Source organism: Zonotrichia leucophrys, chromosome 1, assembly GCF_028769735.1.
Source record: "Zonotrichia leucophrys gambelii isolate GWCS_2022_RI chromosome 1, RI_Zleu_2.0, whole genome shotgun sequence".
NCBI classification, from domain to species: domain Eukaryota; kingdom Metazoa; phylum Chordata; class Aves; order Passeriformes; family Passerellidae; genus Zonotrichia; species Zonotrichia leucophrys.
In genome coordinates this window covers 30,810,439-30,833,400 of record NC_088169.1, presented here as the reverse complement: position 1 = coordinate 30,833,400, position 22,962 = coordinate 30,810,439, and the positions used below count along the sequence as shown (strand labels likewise).

The window sequence follows — 22,962 nt, the reverse complement described above, 5'->3', positions numbered from 1 at the left end:
AGCACAGCTGGCCTCACCACACTTAACTGTACCAAAGATCAACTATGTGCAAACCTATTTGACTGAAACAACTGTAACTATTTTTGTGAATGACTGAAATGAAACAGGTGCAGTGCCAGCATGTGAAACAGACCTCAGGAGTCCTCACACTTGGATATTTTTTAAGTCAGCACACACCAGATTTTATAAGCACAATTTGCAGGTTCTTTAGGTTTTCTTCCATCTTTCTGCCAGATCTCAGATTTAATTCTTAAGAAAAGCTTTTGGTTTTACAGGTATTCCATAAAAGCTTGAGTACTTACCACAATTCTCCTCTCCAGAATGAATACTGTGCTGTAGGTATCAGCAAGACACAATCCACAGACTGACAACACTTCTCTTGATAACTTCTCTTTTGGTTCCTCCTTGAGCTAGAATTTAAACCCTCTCAACATTTACTACATCAATGTTCAGTTTTGTGTTTAAGAAGAGGGAGAAGACTTAGTTTTAATATTGAAGAGATAGTTAAAAAGGCAGTTCTGGAAATGTTGATAAGCTTCTTTTGGAGACGTAAGTGTCCCTACACATTGTCTGCTTTAGTTGTGGGTTGTTTATTTATTTATTCAGTTTTGGAGATGGCTGGTCAGTCATATTCCATTCTCATGTGCTTCTTGTAAGATAAAGGCATCACAAAAACTTGCACCTGCTGGTGACATCAGAACTACAACCTGACAGTTTTCCAGTAAACCTAAAAGTTATACTCCTACAGGGAAGAGGCAGATTTTTTTAAAGTAGGCATTAACAGGAATTTTTTTGAAGGAAATTTAGGGTGAAACATCTGCTCTGCAAAGTAGAAGTTCAGATTATATTTTCCCCTCTGTCATTTCTGGAACATTCATTTTAAAATTAAAAAAAAAAAAAGTTATTGCTTCTATTGAAGCTCAATGTAAGTTAGAAAAAGAATTGCATATTTTCTTAAAAACATTCCAAATATACATTTTAAAAACAAAATGCACTCTAAAACAAATGTCTAGCGAAAGACATTGTTTTAAGCAGTCTGTAGCAACAGCTTTACAAAAGAAAACTGAGGAATGTAGCATATTATTTATAATATGACAATGCTAAAATCCTAAACAATTCACTTAACACCCTTAAGTAATGTTTTAAATATACACATTTCTTTACAAAACAGTTTAGCAATTCCTTATACCACTTACAGTATATAAATATTTGAATAAGAGGTCATAATGGGAAATGCCAGGGTTTATATTTACTCTCAGATGCTTCAGATTTCTTAAGTGTTTTACTATAAGGCACAGTACTGCTAATCTAAAAGAAAGGAATAAAAGCTAATGGCAAACCCAGTCAAAACTCCTAATGTGGAATATCCAAGACAATTCCAACATCTCTATGCAAAGGAAAATAAAAGCAAAACAAACCCAACCTTTGTATTTCTTAAGAAACCGTTTCCATTTGTACATAAAGTGGGTCAGGATGGGAACAGGAGCAAGAAGAAATTATGTAAATTCTTATAAATAGACTAGTAAATGTATTTTAGCCATAATTAGCCCTTTACCTCTGTTTTAAGATTGAAAGAGGTAACCAGTGTGCATATACTAAATGTCTACATGCTCAGCACGTGAAGACCACCTAGCACAACCTATTACTGCCAAATTCAGTATAGAAAGCTAGCAAGATGGAGAAGGTTTCCTTTTCTCAGCATCCACTCTGAGTAGAACACATTACAAGACAGAATAAGTATTTGTTACATGCTGCAACCAGCAATTTTTCCATCACAAGAAAAGGATATGCAACATATCCATTAAGTTATTTGATTCCTTCAAGGTTAATGTCTTTTCTGAGAATATTCATCTCCAATTACAACAGTTCAGAACTTTCAGAACATTTTAATAGTCGTAGCTTGTAAGTGTTCTTCATGTGTACATACTGAATGTAAATAGTGCATCCAAAATATTTAACCATTACACAGTCTACATTATTTTCACTGCCTAGTCTTCATCTTTGTTACAGCCCTCTGGAACACAATGACATTGCAACAATGCTTACAGAAAAAGGGTTATTGCATTTTTTTTTAGGATGAGACATCCAGAGGAGGTTTTATAAAATCCTCCTGTGTACAAAATTCTTAGTTATTAGCCCTTTTGGAACACCAGCTAGAAAAGTTTGAAAGGTAAAATAATTTACATTGTTATTTTTTTCTGTTCACTAGACAAAAGTCCATACTAATTAAATAAAAAATAATAGTTCTTCAACAGTCTATTCAAGATATCTTCCATGAAGCAGTTCAGTGGGAATTTCCATTAGATAGATGTTCTCCATGCCGGTTATTACTGGCATCCACATCTAGAAATCAGGAATTAAAAGAAAAATTGTTTGTTGTTTTACCATTTTAATATGCTTTATCTGTTACATTAATCCATACCCTGGCTAAAAATTTCATACTCATATGTGCCTCAGGTTCTTGAGATTCTCTGGGTAATCCTCTCAAGACACTGCTTACATCTTTCTTTCACCCAAGTCCAGTTATTTGTTGCTTGACAGAGTTCCTTGAAAATCTGCTCGTATTTTTTTCAAGACCAGTAGTGACACCACTCAGTCTGCTCTGCACTGCAGTACTAACTGCTCACACCAGCTAGAGAAGGGCTTCTAATGCAATGCCTAGTGCTAAGATTTGTGCAGTGAAACACTGAATTACTTACCAAGCAATGCTGTGGTTTCCCCTGCATCCTCTTTTAAGCTGGTACACTGCAATACAGACTCATTAGTGGAGGAAGCTGACAATTCGCTCACTTCGTTTCTGTCATCATCTTGCAAAGCGATACTCAGACTTCCGACTGAAACGCTGCCACTTATGGATTCAGGTATTGGGACTTCAAGTACATCTTCAGGGTCCCCCTTCAAAAGTAAACATATTTAACTGTCACCTGTGTCTACCATCAGACTTCAACATTCCTCCGTGTCACCTTTTGTAACCTCACCTTATTGGAAAAAAGACCATTTTTTAGCTATTACATGTGCACTCCTGGGAATAGTGTTGATATTGTCCACTTTCAAGGTTATTGTCTGACTGCAAGAAGGAAAGCCAACCAAAAGAGAAGCCATTTCTCCAAAGCCACCACAAAGCCAAGAGCAGAAACAGGAGAAGTCCACCCAGTCAGCCTTTTGGATGGATTACTTCAGCACTGAAGCAACAGTATTGCTGAAGGCTAGGAGCAGGCTCAGCACATACAAAGTCTCCACCGAGGAAACCTATTAATTCCTTGAGTTTGCAGAAGTCTCCAAGACTTGTTTTTTCACTATAGTAGATGGCCAGGTTTTTTTTTGTACTAGGTTGAACAAACATTTACATCAGAACCAAATTCTGTCCTCCTCTATCTCCAGCCTAACTTTAAGTCTGTTCCAAAAACACAGACAGAGTAGATTAGGCTTGTCACTTTGCAGGAATGCAACATCTGCATCACAGGCAAAGGGATCTATTTCACCTGTAGTATAGCACAAGCTATACAACTCTGAATTAATTTTCAGAATGGATCAAAGTTCTATACATACAGTTCTGTTTCTACAATTAAACAGACTACCGTCATTGCCACAGATATACTGATGTTAATTATACATAAGCAATTATATTGCAGTTTAAATAGCTATTCTTTTTGCTTACTAGCAAGTACTTTTTCCTTCTTCAAACAACTAGCAAAGGCCCATCTTAAAATTTAAGAAATTCTGGGCTGATTCTTTCTTTAGCATCAAATCAGCATAATTTAAAACATACTGAATTTTAATGAGCTACAGACATGATACAATTGAACACAATCTTTACATTTGCAGACGGGAGGGGGCATTAATGATTTAGTTTCCTAAACTTAAACAGTTAAATAAGAACTGAAACTACAAAATTAAGTAATGCTCTACAAAATCAGTCAGACATGCTGAAATGCAGTTCTTTCTCTCATAAAAAATAGCATAATGAAGAACCACATCACTGAAATCTGCTCTTTACAAAAGCCACGTCATAGGACTTAGTGACTTTTTTCTACTTCAAGCCTTTAAAAACGTGAAAGCATCTGAAGTATTTGTTGTCCATAACTGAACTGAGCCTTGAGCCTCTGCAGATGGTTTAGTATATTTCTATAAGGCTGCACATTCTTTGCTGTAGGTTCAGAGCACAGTGCTGAGAGAAGCTGCCTTGCTCTTTGCATTTCTTTTCTTCACATCAGTAAAAAAATTCAGGCAATCGCTCCACAGACTAGACTGGGCAACCTGGATCAAACTGAAAACTACGCTCGAAGAAAATTCCTGAATGGTTTCCCACATTATTAGCTTCAGTGAGACTTGAACAACTGATGCAAACACAGGATCCATTTGCCTCATTTCATTAGAAAAATGAACTGGATTTCTCTATTTAACATAATCCCATTCAATCTGCTTTCCAAAAATCATTTTAGCCAAAAAGCAGAGGAGTTATTACTGCTCCTGGTTGGGCTTAGTACCAGTATCCTCTGCAACAGCACAAATTCAGGGAATATAATTATTCTGAAGGTGTCAGTATTTCAGTTTCCAGCCTGTATTCAAAAAGATAAGTCCTTCTGCATATAACACAAGATACATCAACCCCCAGAATTCGATGTGGGCAGAAACCAAGCTGCTAATATAACAATCTTAAAGTAGCAATAGCTATTCCACGTGACAACGAGATTGCAACTCCCAGGTAAAGTCTGACTTAACTCACAGAAGCATCAAAATCTGGTATATACATATTACATAGCAAGAGTATTGGCCCCATTTACCAAAACAAAATAGTAACTCCTAACATTCTTCCACAGATCTGGCAAGTCTCTACAATGAAGTAAGAGAAAAGGTAGTCAAAACACAGACCTAGAGTATGAAAGGAAAGACCCTGAAACCAAAAAGCCAGCTCTATTTTCTAGAGATCTCTGTAGATCAGTAGGAGATAAGAGAGGTATATTCTTGCCTATAGCATTTTAGTGGAACTCAAGACTATTTATCAACAGTGACTGAGTAACCTACCGCATGTGTCTTCATCTCTCTTTTCTGGTGCTGTCAGAAAGAAATGAGAGCACATCATTTTCTCTACTTAACCAATTACTGGTGAATGTCTTTAGGAAGGTTTTAAGTACCAGCTCATTTACAGGGATAAATCATGGGGCATATGTGGAAGTACACATGAAAACATTCCATGTAGAAAAACTATAATTTCTTCCTCTGAATCACATTCTCAACAACATCAAATATATGTTCTAGATTTATTTAATTCAGTTATATTTTTGCAGCCTGAGCAAACAGTCTCACCTCTGCTTCAAATTCCTTAACATCATCAGATGGAGATAGAAAATACTGGTTATCAAAGAAGACTCATAAGCTGCTCAATATATTTAAGCTCTTGCCCATAAAATTCCCTTATTTTCCCTTCTCATTCAATTACTCTTTGCATCTTTGCCCAGCTTCTCAAGTCTTGTCAAATAACAGCTGCTCTCATTCTGAACAGTTACATGAAGTTTGCTTCCTAGACTGTACTTCTGCTTTGAAGATTAAAGTAGTGTGCAACATACCCAGTATCCCAGAGCTTTGATAACATCTAGTTTACACATTGGACAAGTTCGGTGGTCCAAAAGCCAAGGATCAATGCATGTTCTATGGAAGATGTGCCTAAAGAAAAGAAATGCTCTTTAAAACTTATCATGAAAGCCACACATCCCTCCTTCAAACAGTGTGCAAGTTAACACATTAAAAATAAACCTTTCCTTTATAATCTTGACAATTAGCTGCTGCTCAATTTACTAGTACAGACATGGTTCTGGAAACCTTTGGTTCATGCCAGCTTTCTGAAGAGGAGATGCTAATAACCACAAAGACACCATGCAGGTATCAGTTCAACAGTGTACAGTTCTAATTTAATCAAGCTCTACTTCACCCCTACAGTTCTCCCAATTGCTCCCTTGCCCCCACATACATATGAAGTGCTACATGGCCTCACAATGCCCTTCAACATTTAACAGGCCATACAAATTGCAGCTTCAGCTCTGGCACCAGAGGTTCAGAAGAATTTATAGGAAATTCATCCCATTTCTTCAGAAAAACATGCTAAAGAGTAAAGAATAATTATGACAACTTACTTGCATGGCAGAATTCGGACAGTGTCCTTCAGTTTGTAGTTCTCAATACACACAGCACAGTTTTCCACATCAACATCTAAACCCTAAATATGACAACACATTTAAGTGTATAACATTCACACTCATTACAGAACAAGCTTTGTGTAATAGCTAGCTTCAAAGAATGCAAAATATATCAAAGGGTATAGCAAAAAAAAAATCTACCTCATTTAATTTGAGATTCTATCAAGAGGTGATTTGATCAAGTTATCAAATACTATAAGCAGCCAAACCCAGATTTTCTAATTTAAATAACTATACATAGCATCCTAAGTAACTCAATAAGTCTCACACATTGGCTTTGTTCATGGGAGCACAGGAATGTTTCAGTTGAAGGTAGCTACAAGATGAAAACACTTTAAGAGATCAGCACAAATCAAAGTGTGCAACCTAATCCTGAATTAGCAGTCCCAAAGATTTCCAAGAGCAGGAAGAGATTTTGGGGGTTGAATCCCACAAACCTCTTCTTCACCTTTTTACTTCTTCTACCACATCCTAGCAGATATTCCTTCATAGCCAGAAGAGAACACAAGTATGCAATTTGGGTTTAAAATCTTCCTCCAAGTTCACACTAGACAGAACATAATTTCCCCACTTCTACTTTTATCTAAGGGTTAAATATCTTTTCTAACAGGTCTCACTGTCTTCTTGAAGCCATGCTTAGAGTTGCAGTGTAAATATGATGGATAGCTCCAAATACAAGAAAAATAATCCAATTTTAATTGGGCTGCATAAATTCTAAGTATTAGAAGAACAGACAGTGGGAAAACTCCTCTGCTTTCATCCCCAAAAAAATTAGTATTTTTGATTTACAACTTACTAAAGTACTTCAGTTTCAACACAAACATTTAAACTCATTAGTTCTGCAAGGAAACTTTAAAGTTCAAGGCCAATATTTCCCTCCTTTGCATGCTATCAATTTACACAATTAATGCCTTGAATTCCCAAATAAATCACATTAAGTCTGGTTTTTTTTATGTAAGCAAAGTTAAGTGCTTATTCTATAACAAGTTATCCTTCATTCTGTACAAGAGGCAAAATCCAAGCACACCATATGTAGCACATACTCAAATGAGTGTCCATTTTACAATAATCCCATAAGCTTCTCAGGAAAAATCTACATGATAGTAAATACACTTTTAATATATGACCTATTTTTAGTTAAATATCTCAACCTCAAGTGGGGATAACTGTACTGCATCACAACAAAAGAAACAGACTCTTTTTAAATGTCTGAAAGGAAATATTTAAAGAAAAATGTACATTTACAGAGTAAGACAGGACAAATATCCAGACAAATTTTTACTAGTTCACAAAAATACCTCTGCATCAGTAAGTTACATAAATTTGCTGATAGCTGGTTGATTTCAAATCATTCAAATTAATGAGATCTACCACACACAAAAGCTCTATTTTAACAGAGAGACTCTAACCTTTTCTCATTCTACTCTTCTTAATGAATGTGGCACTCATAGGAATAATCAGCATAAGGTGTAACAACAAATTCCCCCATTTTATTTACTTTAATCAAGGGTCTATTTATTGGAAGGAACTCCCTGTATAATGCAAAAATCACACAATACAAATCTTCTTTGGAGGATCTTACTGAACATCAATTTTAAAAGCTCTTAACATCTTCTGTGTGGTTTTTAACATACATCATGACCCTTCTACATCCCTTTCTTCCTACGCTGACATTGTGCTTTGCACAAGTTTGGGTTCAATTCTGTCTTTCTTGATCTCTAATGTCACTATTGTATGAACTGAAGTATGAATATCCCTCTGTTCACAGCTTGAAATATATGCTAAACTCCATCAAAAAATAATCTAATAAAAAGTAAGAAATATTTGTAAAACACTATTTAAGCATGTTGAAAGCATAGAAGGAAAAGGCAAGGAAGTTCAAAGACCCTTTTAAAATTTTTTAAGTTTAAGTTTCAAAATTGCTTTACTAAATGAAGGACATATCCTCTGTAGCACATGACCTGAACGGAACAGCTTCTGCTAGACTCCTTCTTTTAAAGTTTTTACATATCAATGTCCTTTCTCACTTTGATTTTATTCATCGACTTAAAAATAACCTAATCCTTGTTTTTCATCTCCAAATAAATTAGTCCTTAAATAAAAACTCATCAAGTAAGACAAGGGTTGAAGGGGAAAAATTCCTATGTAGCAGCAGCAATCTAGTCAGAAGCTAATTTTGCATCTAGGATCAGCACTCCTGAAACTCCAACTAAAATATTTTCTTTCAAAATGTTGGCTTTTCTACTTCAGTTATTCTAATACAGCTGAGTTAAGGCCATACGCTGTCAAAGCCAACTTCCTGAAAACTTTTAATTTTTAGATTAGCTATATTTCATAACATAGAAATATATTTTAAAAAATTTATGCTTCAGGTTAAGCCTACACAGCTCCTTAACATATTATATGTCAAAAGATGAAACAAGTGTTTTATTTTTAAAAGCTTTTTATATTTTTACGGCCTTCTGATCAATAAGGTGATGAATGTTCTTTTAAGAACACAGAACATTACATCAGCTCTAAGAACTGTGAGGAAGTATTTTGCAATCCACTTGTTGATGTTTTCAAGTGCTGAAAAGATAACAAATGTTTCCTCATCTCTACAGTACCAGTCCCCTATCATTCTGGATAACCAGATATTATTTGCAACAAAGCAGCCTCAATTTCATAAGTAGTTCAAATTTGACTCCTTCATTTTAAATTCTGCCTTTTAAGCATAGGCCCTGACATAAGCCTAGAATTGTATGTAACAGTGCAATTATGTTGTGCTAATTTTAGTTTAAATTCTTTGAAAACATTACAAGCATTTTTAAAACTTACAGCAATAACCAGAGACACTGAATTACCTTTTCTCCACGTTTCACTGTATGCAGCTGAAGCTGGCTGATGGCTCTCTTGGTTTCTTTTCTATGCCCCTTGAAATAAGATTTTAAGTGTTAGTATAGACAGTAGTTTCAGGAATTATATTTCCAAGTTTTTAAATACTTTCCAGGTGGATTACTGAATCTTCTAAATACATCTAAACAATTGCATTGATCTCTGGGCAATGAATTCGTTTATAAAACCTTTGCAGGCAGCAGTAAGCTGCACCCCAGAGGCTCTGTAAGCGCCCTGCTGGCGGGAGCAGCCCCAGCCGTGTGGGTTAGCTGAGCACACTGGCGGTCACAGCCCCGCATCCCGCCTGCCCTGCCGGCCCTAAGGCCCTTCCCACACAGCAAAGCTCAAACCCGTGCAGGCTCCAGAGGCGAGCAGAGCTGTAACAACAGCCATAGAACCAGACCTTCCAGTTAGGCAAGCCCATGAGCAAGCACGCCGTGCGTTTTGCAGCAGCCTGGGAGAAGGTGGAATCCTGCCAGGCAGCCTACAGCTGACCAGCAGGTCAAAAGGCTGCTTGTAGCTATTAATACTTCCCCTCAGCTAAACACTGTCTCCTGCACTGGACAAAGCTTTGCACTCAAAGGACACATTATGCAAAGGAGGTGACAAGAAAGGCTTTACAGACATGATGCACCATACTGGACTTCTATGCAGTATAATTATGCTTAGAGGGGAAGCAAGATAAGAAAGCAGTACTGTAATCCAAGACAAAGTGCTAGCCACTGCAAGAAACTGAGAAACGAAACATTCCCAGTTGACAGATGCTGACCTGTCTAGCAGCAGCCCTCAGTAAAAAAACAGCACAAAGGAATAAAAACCCCAGCCCCACAATGGCACTCTGTAAGAATTATGATGACATATATAATTTTACAAATGTATAGTTCTGAAAATTGTGATTTTTTAAAATTTTTATGGTGTTAAAGATAAGTAGTCTGAAAGGTCTCCCAGAAATGGACAAAACCAGCAGCAGAAGCCTATTCTGCCTCTTCAGGGTTTTCTGCACAGTCCTGTTTTCATCTTCAGTACCAAGAAGATCTTCTATAATTTACTGCTAAACTGGTATTAGAATAAATCTTAAGATACCCATCTTCAGTTAGCAGTTACACTGCAGCTTGCTTTAAAGCACAAAATATTGAACTCACAAGTTTTAGTTTTAATTGAGTCCATAAGCCAAGCAAAACAGGATTTGGGTTAGAAAGTGGCTTTTTGTTTCCAAAATTCCTTTAAGACTCTTAATAATACATCTCGACTAATATCATCAAAACTTTCCAATTTTGCATCATTTTTATTTTCGATGGCTTTTTTAGAAAAGAAAGAATTGAGAATAGGGCATAACATTCTAATGCTAGACAGTTCCATTTGTTTAAGAGGCATTCGGATGACAAGCACTGGCAAAATCTACTGGCATTTGGATGACAAGAGCAAAATTCTATTAAGAGTCTGTGGCACAAGTTTCTTAGAAACATCACATTCATATCCTTAAAACTAAAGTACACAATATGATGCTTCATAAAGCACACGAAGTTTCCTCTGTGTGAACTATTTAAAAGGCAACAGGAAGAAGGAACTTTCTCCACCAAACAACTATTACAACACAGAAACACATCCCTTTTCTATAAATGCTTCTCAAAAACTTTCTTTTCCCAAAAGTATTCTCAGAAAGTAAATGCTAAGATTTAAAGCTTAGTAAAAAAGACTCTAGGAAAAAAAAATTTCAGGGAGACCACAAGGTCAACCAATACAGAAGTCCCGTGTGTTATCCTCAGTTATTGAAAAGAGAAATTAAGTATTTTCCTAGAAGAGTCCTCTAAGTCCTAAACAGAGTTCAGACTTATGAAAGTGAACAAAAATCCCTTCCTTCCTCCCCCAAAGGTAGAATTTACATCATCAAGGAAAAGGCAGGAGAAGTCCACATGCTAAGCACTAGTTGAAGCAATATTTTTTCCTGAACTGAGGCTAAAAAATAAAAGAACCTGCAAACGGTAGAGCTGCTGACGATCATGGAAGAACCTATCTGCAGTAGCTGAAAAGCAGAGGTAAGCACCAGTCTAAGGTATTTTCAAAATTCAGATGGATTTGCATCCTCAACAACTCCATATAAATTGCTCTCTTGATTGTAGGAGTCCAAAGGTCCCTTCCAGCCTAAGTGGTTCTATGATGAAGTACTTTCCTCAGGGGAAAAAAATAAAGCTGGCTTTTTCTTTCTTCTTAGTACAGAAATGTGAGAAGGGCAAATAAGGAGCAGAATTACTCCTTCCAAACCTCCTCAGTACTCTCACTGTTCTCAGGACCTTGAGTAGCCCAAGAGAGCTGAATCTCACCACACATACACCTTCTAGGCTGCTGTAATTCAATAACTCTACAGTGGAGTTGTAGAATTACAAGTACCAAAAGTAGTTTTATGAAAACTTTAGAACTAAAAAGTCCACCCTGAAGAACTTGTAGGTTTTATAAGATAACTTAAAAAGAAAAACTTACCATGGTCTCCTTCCATTAAAAAAGTCTGGTTAGTGAAGTTAGTACTTTCAAAATGAAAATTACGGAAGAATGAAAATAACTTTTCGTGTCAAAAGGAAGGAAGTTCAGTTAGGTGACAGATCACGTAAGAAGCTGTTGTTGACAAGTGGCTAAATGTATTTCTCATTACTTCATATGAGCATCTAATAATTATAACTAGTCAAACTTGTGATGCCAATTACCATAGTGCTTATTAGCCTCACTGACTGTTGCTGAGCAGCATTCACAGTTAGCAAAATAGGAAGAAGACACAGATCTTCAAGAACGCTCCAATAAACAATCAAAGTTTTAGGCAACTGATTTGACACAAGGAAGGAGGTAAATACTCTAAAGTGCCATTAGCTCCATTTACCTGGTTTCCAAACTGTGATCCCGTATAGAGGAAACGCTGTATGTAGTAAAAGATGAGCCAGGCAAGGGATATAATCATCATGGTGATGAAGGCAATGGCTACAAACACAACTGATTGCCCACTAATGTATTCCTGCACATGTCGTGTGCCAACAACAATGCTCATCGTCACTGGAATCCCTCTTCGGACTGGCTCCAGTATCTCTATTCCTTTTGGATAGCCAACCATTATCACCACTGTATTTCCTGTCCCTGTGGGAGAGAATAAAAAGAGAAAAAAAGTCAGCAGTCACAGTAAAAATGTAGGTGCTCATGCTTGAGGTTAATTCAGCCTCTTCAGTTAAGATCAGCATGAGAAGTTATAGGAAAGCCTCCTGTGCTTATTTTCAGGCACAGCAGAATTGATACAAAGTTTACCAATAAAGAATCCTTTATTTACTTTCAAGAACTCTCAAACACAAGATAAAGTTCAACAGATGCATCTTTACTGCTCAAGGCCTATCGTCATCATTCCACAGCGAGGTAAGATGTGGAACCATGCAAAAAACCACACGAGTCACACACGAGCCATCTCAAAGCAGTTTCAGTTCTAGCTTGCAGCTCAGGAACAGCTGGTCTTTCATTTGTCAGCGTGGGAATTTTAGTTGCAGATGGAGACAGTATGTGAGCATCACAGAGAGACACTTCAATTTAGTTGGAATCTGAATCTACAGCCCAATTACACTGGATATATAACCAAAAGAGAAAAATATTCATATATTGAATAATAAATTGAATAAGAAATCATTTTAAACATTGAAATACTTACAGATTCTTTAATACTAAATATTCAAAATGTAACGAGACTTCATGACAAGGACTTGTCAAGAAATACTTTGTGACTCTTTTGGGGGCAGTGAACAAAAGGATTTTTCTAATTTATTAGAAGTCTAGAGCTCTCAATTCATATGAAAGAAACCTAATTTCAAAAAAAAAACCCCAAAACCTTTAGGCAACACACTGCCACCAAAATCAGTAAGATACTACCAAGACCAACTAGCAAAATCCAAAGGCCTCTGTGACTAGTGTTTTATTCCATTTTTTTTTTTCTGGAAGAATACCCAGTACTCTCAGAAATAGCTAGCCCAAGTATTACAAAACAAATTACAAACAAAAGTACCTATTAAAAGTGTCACATTTTCACTGTTCTATTTCTATTTGAATAGTTCTTTGTGTGTACCAACACTGCTGCCACCTTGGTAAGTCACTGCTTCATACTTTGCTCTCCTCCCTCTGAGAAAAAGTGAGACTAGTCTTGATTCAGAGAGAAAGGAAGAAATAGAGGGGTTTTCCTAGCTGAAAATCTAAAGCTGTAATGTTACAGCTATCTTTTCTAGATTCACAAAAGACTACCTACCTGCAACAAAACCTCCCCCTGAAGGGTTAAAGCCTTATTCTCTTCTGGCTGTGTTAGATTCCTTACAGAGAAGCTATGCCAGAAGAAATGGCTTCCTTATTTATAGCATCACATCAAATGGGGATTTTCAAAATTCAAAGCTGCATTCTGGCCTCAGCCACCTCTGCCTACTAAGACAAAGTTATTTGCCTGAACTATTTAAACCAAATTTCTTTATTTGAGGAAGGAAAAAAGCTGTCAGGTTGTGACAGCTTTTCAGTCTGGCCACTCTGCTACCAAGAAGTTTGCAGAAGTTTCACTTGTGTATGTAGAACTCTTCCCTCCATAAGGCATATATAGTTAGGTCTGGATGAAAACTAAAGGTTCCAGGCATTAGCTGAACAAACCTCCCTTCTCAACCTCACCTTCACACAACCATCCCAGAAACATTACACCTGTGTCTGCCAGATCCAGACCCAGCAAAAAAAGTGTTTTTTTCCTAACAGAGTTACAGTTACACCAAAAACACTACCAGAGAGCCTCATGAAACTCAGAGAGGAGTGTGAAACACTCTCTGCTCTCTGACCTGCACAACTCCATAAGGAGTTAGCAAGAAAAAACATATGAAAGCGGGAATTTATCTTACATTGCTAACAACTGCTATCCCCATACCTAAATCAAGAAATTAGGTCCCCTGTCCTTCATCAATTTTAAGAGTTACAAATAACAGGAGGGGTGCCTAAAGATGGCCAGGGAACAGTACCAAAGTGTTGGAAAGATTTATGTGGCTTCATCCAAACTTAAGGAAAAAAAGGAAATTTCAAGATTAGAGGCAGCCTAGATTTTTAATCAGTACATTTCCACCTCAGTCCTGAAATCTTAAATCAGTTTAATCTTGCACTTCATTCTCTGCACTATTTCTAATGATGAGGTATTTAAAAACCCCCACAACAATAAGTATTGTCCTTCCCTGCTTTGTCACCAGAATGCCCAACTATCAGACAGTTATTTCCTTGAAATGAAAGTCAGGCTACTTTTGGACAAGGGCTTCTAGACAGTGTGATACCTTCCACTTTTCGAATTAACATTTTAAAATAAATACCCATTAAAAGTATTTTAACAGTTTTAAAGATTTGGTGATGAACCTGCCATATAAAACACATGCAACTAAACACAGAAGCCTTGAAGGTCATGAGACAGAAGGGGAAGAAGAGAAGAATAATTGCAATCCATGATTACAAAAGGAACAAGAGCAGTCCCAGAGAAGCAGTTGCCCTGAGCAGCCTGTAACACTAAGGGTTTTAACTCATTCCTTGCTAATTTTAGCCTGCTGTTCTGAAACTCATTATTCAAAGACTGAAATGATGGTGAGTCATTCCATCAACTTCTTCAACTGCCACACAACTCAGACACCTCAAATCACATTCATAAAGAAAACTTCAAGTGTCACATATATGCATTTACTCAAAGCATGTTGTATTGGCTTTGCCTTTCTATAACCTCCTAGTTTTACAATAAATAATCACATTTTTACTCTGCTAGAGTAAACAATTTTTTTTTCTAGGTTTGATTGATGCTTCAGTGAAATTGGGTCCACTTAAAATTTGGTCTGTGCTTTTTAACATTATCAGGGGAGGCTGATCCTTGGGATACTTGCAAAAATGGGCAAATTTGGAACTCTGAAGAAAAAGATATGTTTCCTGCCATTGTAGACAGTTTTACTGCTATGACTCCCAGTATTTTCTTGCAAAAGAAAACCAGAACTCTACTGATGAAGAAGAAGTAGGACAGGTAGAGATGCTGATTGCAGCCACACCAAACTACATTTATTCCCATTCATGCTTGGAGATTAAGAAAATATTTTTCTGTCATCTGGAAACTGATCACAGACACACCCTTCTTTTTGTCCTCCTGAGCAATGCCAAAAGGCTCCCAGGGTTCCTCCATCTTAGTAAAAATGTTTAAGGTCAGTCCATTGCTTTATTTAAACACAGGCACCCTACTAATACTGCCACAACTAACACCAAATATTCTTTTTAGCTCCTGTTCCAAACAAATGCTAACAGTACTCTAACAATCTCATAACAAGCTTTGTCTTAACCATCTCCCCCAAACTCATCTCACCTAATCGCTGGTTCATGTTGTATTTTCACCTGCCTCAAGGAGGATTTTTAACCACTGGTACACATACTCCTTCCACCTGAGTTCCAACACATATGCATTTTACCTACAAGACAGATATAAGCAGTTACTTCTGCTTCTTCAGAACAGCATTACTAGCTCAACATCATACAGTCATGTGTTACTAAAGCTAGCCACTGTCCTTTCAGCAGTTACAGTACCAGAAACTTTCAGTAGAAAACAGCAGTAATACAGAGATTATGCACCATTTGAGAATCCTGCCTAGTGCTGCAAGCAGTGTAACAAAGAGTTGAACTACATGCCAAAATAACTCCAACTCTGCTGCTTTGGAGATGCCAAGGACTTACAGAATCACGAGCACAAGGTAATTTACATCTGTTTTGTCCAATACATGTGCATTAAAAAAACATGACAATGGAGGAAAGAACCAGTTGGATGTATGTTGGCAAATCAAAGACCATTTTCATTATGTAGCCAGTCATACACTCAAATTAAGTCCCAAGCTTCCCTTAAATCCACAAACCACGAATTAAAGCCCTAATCCAGACCTACCTCAAACTATTACAGCCACTGCCTCCCATCCCTGCGTGTCAAGCAAAACCTCATTTCATTCCATACAATAAAGTAACTTATGTTCTGGTCAGGACCACCAACTCCTAGCTTGGGGGGGACACAGAGATGCTTGGGTGCCCAGCATGAAGTGTAACAGGAAAACTACAGAGCCAGAAGATCCTGTTTTCTTTCCATTGCAATATACCTCTGCTGCCCCTAACTCCTGAACCAGAACCGAGCCTCTGGCTCTCCTCAGTCTGGTCTCTACAACACTCCACACTTTGCCTCTCCAGATTCCTCTCCAACCCACTCCCAGCTAATATTTAGGTGCAATATTTATTTTGGCTTTGGAAAGCAATTTGAAGCTTCTGTATTGTATTAAGTTCACCATCATCACCAAAAATGAACAGGGTTAGGACTGCCTGCCAAGTCTGTAAAACTGAAGTCTGAATTTATGTCGTTCAGATTCAGTAAATGAAGTACAACTGCCCAAGTAATTTGGGTAAAATGAGAGGTTTTCAATGGAAAAACAATATTCTCAGCCACACATGAAATTGTGTCACTATTACTTTCCTCAAGGAGAGGAGTCATTCAGCATTTTGAACAATGTAATTTGGACAGAGAGCAAAGGCTTGAAATGAGATGCATCAGTAGAGTCACATTTGCAGAACTTTCTTTTGGAAGAAGGGGCAGGATTTCAAGGCTACACATTGAAATTCTCAACTCTCTTATTCCAAAATTTCAGTTATAATCCCTACTTACTGCACTCATGAAGATTACAAGGTTAAAAATACAGATTATTTGGAACATTTGCCTTTTTTAAACACTTTGACACTAGCTATAAGAAATCATTTCTTCACCTAATCAAAAACCTTTCTTTTTACTCAGGGTGAAACATGCCTAAAAACACCAAAAGAACACCAAAAAATAGCACACATATATCACATATATCCCAGAAAATTCAAAGTGTGGGTTTTCCAGGAGGAGAATGGAAAGATGGCACTGAGATCACAAAAGCTGTCTCTCACCTTCACATAATTTGGGCTGCATCTCTACCAGCCATAACCTCTGTTCCATCTCACATCATTTTCAGTGCCACTAATTGCAAACGCATTAAGCGGATTTTACTTATGCATGTAACTCCACTCCTTGGTAACTGCACTGCAGATTTCCCAGAGTATTTATCCTCAGCACTCCTCCCAGAAGGAAAGCTTGCTTCCTTATGTGCCAGTTCACAAATCCCTTCACAGAAATGAAAATGCAGATCCTGTTAACTATAGCTTTACTTTACACAATCTTCCCTGCCAGTCTTCCATAGACCATTCCATCATCTCCCTCCAAATAACCTAAGACTTAAAACACTAACAGTACCTCTTCCCCTTATTCCCAAAGTGCACTGAAAGTGTTTAAACATTTGCATGTCTGAAAGTGTCAACCATGAAACAAGCATTTATGACTACATCCCAGCTCGTAATTATATTGCAATATATTATAATCCCATTCAAACAATCCTAAGGTCAAACCTGCATTTATGAAGTCAGTATAAGTACAAATGTATTATTGTACATATGCCCTATACTAAATCACACTCTCTACATAGGTGGAACTTTCATCAGCAACATTCTGCCAATTCAAGGAAAAAAACCCAACAAGCAGTCAGAGAGCACTTCTCTTTACACCACTGGCAGATGTAACCGTACTGTGAAGTCCAAAACTGAGTATTAAGCCCAAGAAGGTCTTCTGTAGCACAAAGATGACAGCAGAAAAGGGAAATTTTTTTAAAATTATAAAATAAGCAAAATGGGAGAAGCAGAAAAAAATTAAACAAAAGAGCAAATAATATTTATGAGATGTTACAATGGGGAATAGAGAAGAATGAGGAAAAAGATTTTGTACTAATCGGCCAATACAGGGTGAAAACACAAAAAGAAACTGTTTCAGATGAAAGCAGTATTACACAACAAAGTATCTTAATCACCACCTAGGATCAAAACCAAAGGTTCATTTTATCTAGCATCTCACCTCCACATTCACAGTGAACTAAGAATACGAAATGGGCCAGCCTGATCTCAAGCAAGCAGCAGGCTAAGAACAATAATCATGATTCCAATCCCCCAGTTGGTGCCACTGGGTATTCCAAGAGGACAGACGTGTTTTCCAATAGATAAATCACACGTGCAACACAGCAACAGCTCCCTAGCTGAGATTTTCAGCTTACTACACTAAGAAAATAAGTTTGCTTCCTTTAGAAACACATTATGGCTTTACTTCACCCAAGTCCCTGGTCCTTCCCTTCCTCACAACTAGCAATGAGAGCCCGGGCACTAATAAACTCATTGTAGCAAAACCATGTGAAGCACATATTGACAGAATTTTTTACTTAGTTTGCCTTGTCTTCACATCCTCCTCTGAGGACCTCCTAGTTTTTCAAAAATCTACAAAAGCAAATATATTTAACTGCCAAGTTTTGAGGCTTTTTTTACCTTTTGATTTAAGCATTTAATATTGTCATAACCATAAAAATTCAGCAAGTCTTTTGTGTCATAGCCCAAGCGGGGACTGTGGTGACAAAACATCTGGATTCCTATCAGCAAAAATCACAGAACCTTTCTGCAGGCTACACAGCAGCAGTGGTACGCTGAGACAAGCCAACATCCTTCTCCAGGATTCAGTTTTCCTAATGCATTTGCGAGCGTTTAAGGATTACCTGATGCTTACCCCTCTCACTCGCAACAGACCTGCGCAGGAGAGGACGATGAAGCTAATACAACAAAGCCTGTTCTAAAGCTATCCTCAAATAGCTACAGCTGTACCTTCAAAAGCACCTGAAGGCATCTCCGGGATATCTGCTGCGTTTCCCCACGGCCTGCAGAAAGCGGCCTACCTGTGACGGTTGGAGCCATCCTGCCAAAGGGTACCAGGCAAGAAGGTACCGCTAAAGGAAATCCAAGCCTCCCACCCCAGCCTGCCACACGGCTGCCGGTCCCGATGGCTGTGCCGCATTTCCTCCCTGACACCGGCCCGTAACTTGGGAGACAGAAGACGGTCCCGGCTTTTTCCCTAGCGTGGCTTACAGGAAGAGAAAACAAAATCCCGGTTTTCTGTACCGTTTTTACAGGGATTTCTGCCTCCCTACATCCCCACTCCTCACCGCGCAGAGCCGCATCAGCGATGCGGGCCGGCGTTAGACAAAGCGATCCCCCCGACCCCTCGGCGGGCGCGGGGAGCTCACCCAGGTGGGACATGGAGACGGTGCTGTTGCCGAACCGGGCCTCGTTGTAGATGACCACAGCGGCCGCCCGCTTCCGCGCCGCGTTGGTGACCTTGTCCTTGAAAGTGCAGCCGCCGCGGGCCACCAGGGCGATCCAGGTCGGCGGGTCGCCCTCGGGGGTCCCGCGGCCACCGGGAGGCAGCGGCACGTCGTAGTCGGTGTCGGGGGCGCAGCCCTCCATGTGGCGGGGCGAGGCGCCGCGGGGAATGCCCACATGGCCCCGAGCGCTCTCCTTGGGCGAGCTGTCCCCGTAGCGGCCGCTCTCCGTGCTGCCGTGCACCGTGCGGTTGCTGAGCGGCTCCACGTAGGCCGTGCTCACCCACGCCGTGTACCACTCCAGCGCCCGGGCGCCCGCGCACGGCGGCGGCGGCACCCCCAGCGCCACCAGCGCCGCCGCCACCAGCGCCAGCCGGGCGCGACGCACCATGGCCCGGCCGCCCCCGCCGCGGACAGGAGAAGCGTGCGCAGGTCGCTCGGCCACCGCCGCCGTCGGCGCACTCTGCCCCGCGGCCGCCCCGCGCCGCGCAGGTACCCGCGGTGCCGCCCGGGGCGGAGCCCGCCCGCCGCGGCTGAGGGCGAGCAGGGGGCCGGGCCAGGCCGCCCCGCCCCGCGGCATGCCGGGAGAGGGGGGGCGGCACCACACTAGGTAGGCGGGCGGGGCGAATGGCGGCGCGGGGCTTGGGGCCGCCCCGGCGTCAGCTACAGAGTCTGAAATCAATTGGGTTGGAAAAGACCTTTGAGATAATCGAATTCAACATGTGATCGAGCACCGCCATGTCAGCTAGACCATGGCATTGAGTCCCACGTCTAGTCTTTCCTTAAACACTCCTAGGCCAGGTGACTCCACCGCTTCCCTGAGCAGCTCACTTCAATGTTTTACACCTTTTCTGTAAAGAAATTTCTCCTAGTATCCAACCTGAACCCACCCTGGTGCAGCTTCAGGCTGTGTCTTCCTGTATTGTCGCTGGTTGCCTGGGAGAAGAGGCCGACCCCCATCTGGCTACAGCCTCCTTTCGGAGGTTGTAGAATGGCAAGGTCTCCCCTGAGCCTCCTTTTCTCCAGGCTAAACAAACCCAGCTCCCACAGCTGCCTCTTATGGGACGAGTGCTCCGGCCCCTTCACCAGCTCCACTGCCCTTCTCTGGACCAATTCCAGCACCTCCATATCCTTGAATTGAGGGGCCCAGAACTGGACACAGCGTCGAGGCGTGCCCTCACCAGTGCTGAGTACAAGAGAATTACTTCCCCAGCCCTGCTGGCCACTCTATTTCTAATACACGCCAGGGTGGCCATTGCCCCCGGTCTGCTGGGGCTGTTTAAGGAGCACAGCTCGGCCCCGGCCTTCTGCACGCAACCGGTGCCCACGGGGATCAACCTGAGGCGGCTCCGGCCCGGAGCGGCCACTGCCCCTGCCCGCACCCGCCTGCCCCCGCCACCGAGCCCTCGGGGGCTGCTCGGTCTCGGACCCCGCCATGGGGCGGCCCCGGGTCCTGCACAGCAGCCCCGGCAGTGACACACGCGTCAAGCTACATGAGTCACCACCGCACCCTCCGGGCCACACCTCGCCCTGTTCGAGGGTGCAGCATGGCTTCCTGAGGCGTGGAGGGAGGCTGGAGCGCCAGAAGCAAGGACACAAGGGAACAAGAGGTGGCCGGAAGCCAGCAAAGAACACAGCGGTGCACAGACATGCAGGGGAAAGGGAACGGAGCTACGCGCGGTCAGATACACACGGTGCCCGTGCTGAGGGAAATGAACATAAGTTCCAGAGCCATGAAAAATGGTGACGGGGTCTGTACCGTGTCTGGAGGAAAAAGTACAACTAAGGTATTAAGGTACCGAATAAACATGATCTTTCTATGGACTTTTTTTCCCTTAAATAGAAGTATTTGACATACACCTCTTCTTGAATAAACACAGAGTCTTCCCTGTTTTTTTAATGGAACACATCTGTATCTTTTCCCAGCTTTTAAAACGAATCACTTGTTTCCACCAACTACCAGCCTTTTTTGAATGGTTGTTTTCCTTCAGAAGACAACAGTTGTGTGCTCCTGCACTGTTACCTATGTTGTTGAACAACATTGTCAAACTTTGTTGATGTCCTTCCTAATCATGATTATATGTTGTGGGTGCTGACACAGGCAGGGCCTAATAGAGCCTGGAATACTTTGTGCAGAAGATATAACAGGGAAAACCCACGAGCTTGATGAACTGCCCTTTTATGTGTCAGCATCAAGGCCAATACGTTCCCATTTTTGTTCCAGAGGCAGTGTTTCAACCAACAAAGAAACAAATACCTTCAAACCCAAAGTATTCCTTGAAGCTGCTCTCTAGCATTCTCCCAAAATAAGACTTGTCAGTGTTAGGATCCTCTCCAAAGGCACTGATCATAGTGACAAGAAGATTAAAGTAGCAAAATCAAGAAGACAGACAAGACTGAGAAGACAAAGTAATGTGGAATGGGCTGTAGAGAACTTAGAAGCTGAGGGAAGAAGATAGAAAAATTAGAGTTAATGTAAAAAGTTAGGGAAAAGAGGAGAAGGAAACAGGAGCATCTAGCAAGATGTTAGATGGGAGAGGGCATGTGGAGGTGGTAGCAGTGAAAAGGCAGGTAAAAGGTGAGCTTTATTGAACGATGACAAGCAACACAATTTGGAAGAAGCACAAATTCAGTATTTAGCAAAAAGAAGATTAAAATCTCAAAGTACTTCAGTGATTCCAAAAATGTTCAAATTAGGGTTTAGTTGGGGTTTGTTGATTTTTTGTTTTGTTTTGATTTTTGTTTGGTTGGTTTTTTGTAAGTAAATTAAAGACATAGTTTAGTCAGAATCAACATCACTCCAGAAATGGGTTAAATGTAAAAACAGTAAGTAAAAAGGAAGAAACCAGCTGCAGGAAGTGTTCTTTTAAAAATACAGATTACTGGAAATAAGAAGCTGGTGTTGACTGAGATTTGTGTAGGGTAGGGAACTGTGGTCACAGTTCTTACAGTAAATGCAGTCCAACTAGTGGCAAGAGAAATAAATAGGAAACACAGGCTATTATTTGATCCTAACATAGGCTTCCATTCTATTCTATTCTATTCTATTCTATTCTATTCTATTCTATTCTATTCTATTCTATTCTATTCTATTCTATTCTATTCTATTCTTTATTGGATATGAATTTTAGTATGAGAGCTTGAATTTTGTTGAAAGGAGATGGTATGGGAAAACAAGATGAGAAGGTAAATTGTCAGACTTGGCTTAAGAAAACGCATCAGAGGAAAGTGGAGAGAACAAGCTGTAACAAGAACTTGTAAGAGCTGGGCTGGCAAGGGAAGAAATAGCACTGAGGAAACTTCCAAAACACTATTAATGCACACCGAAGAGATGAGTGCTCAGTTCCTACATGCAAAAAAGAAGAGTGAACTTGAAGAGTGACATTTAAGTGCCACAGTGAAAGCAAAGAACACAATAAATGAGAAGATGAAGGAACGATAAAAGGTGCTTGACTAGACTTTTCTCCCCAGAGAAAAGGCAGATTGGAGTCTCAGTTCCCACAAAAATTTTGATAGAAATTAACTTGGTCCAGGAAAACTCAGGGAGAAAAAACCAAACCAGATGTTCAGATCAGACAGAAATTGTAATGATTGTTTGCACAATGTGGGTTACTCTGGCAAATGCTATACTAAAGAATATTCTTATACAG

At 40.1% G+C, this 22,962-nt stretch overlaps 1 protein-coding gene across 1 annotated transcript; it reads right to left on the bottom strand.

Moving 5' to 3' along the window:
* Positions 1-2,136: 2,136 nt before the first annotated feature.
* Positions 2,137-19,835, bottom strand: RNF149 (ring finger protein 149). The gene is made up of 7 exons (XM_064710617.1): positions 19,238-19,835; positions 11,938-12,188; positions 9,038-9,106; positions 6,132-6,214; positions 5,568-5,664; positions 2,700-2,895; positions 2,137-2,343 (listed from the first exon to the last, which is right to left on the bottom strand). The coding sequence occupies exons 1-7, from the start codon at positions 19,701-19,703 to the stop codon at positions 2,285-2,287; spliced, it is 1,221 nt and encodes a 406-aa protein (XP_064566687.1). The 5' UTR covers positions 19,704-19,835; the 3' UTR covers positions 2,137-2,284.
* Positions 19,836-22,962: the final 3,127 nt, after the last annotated feature.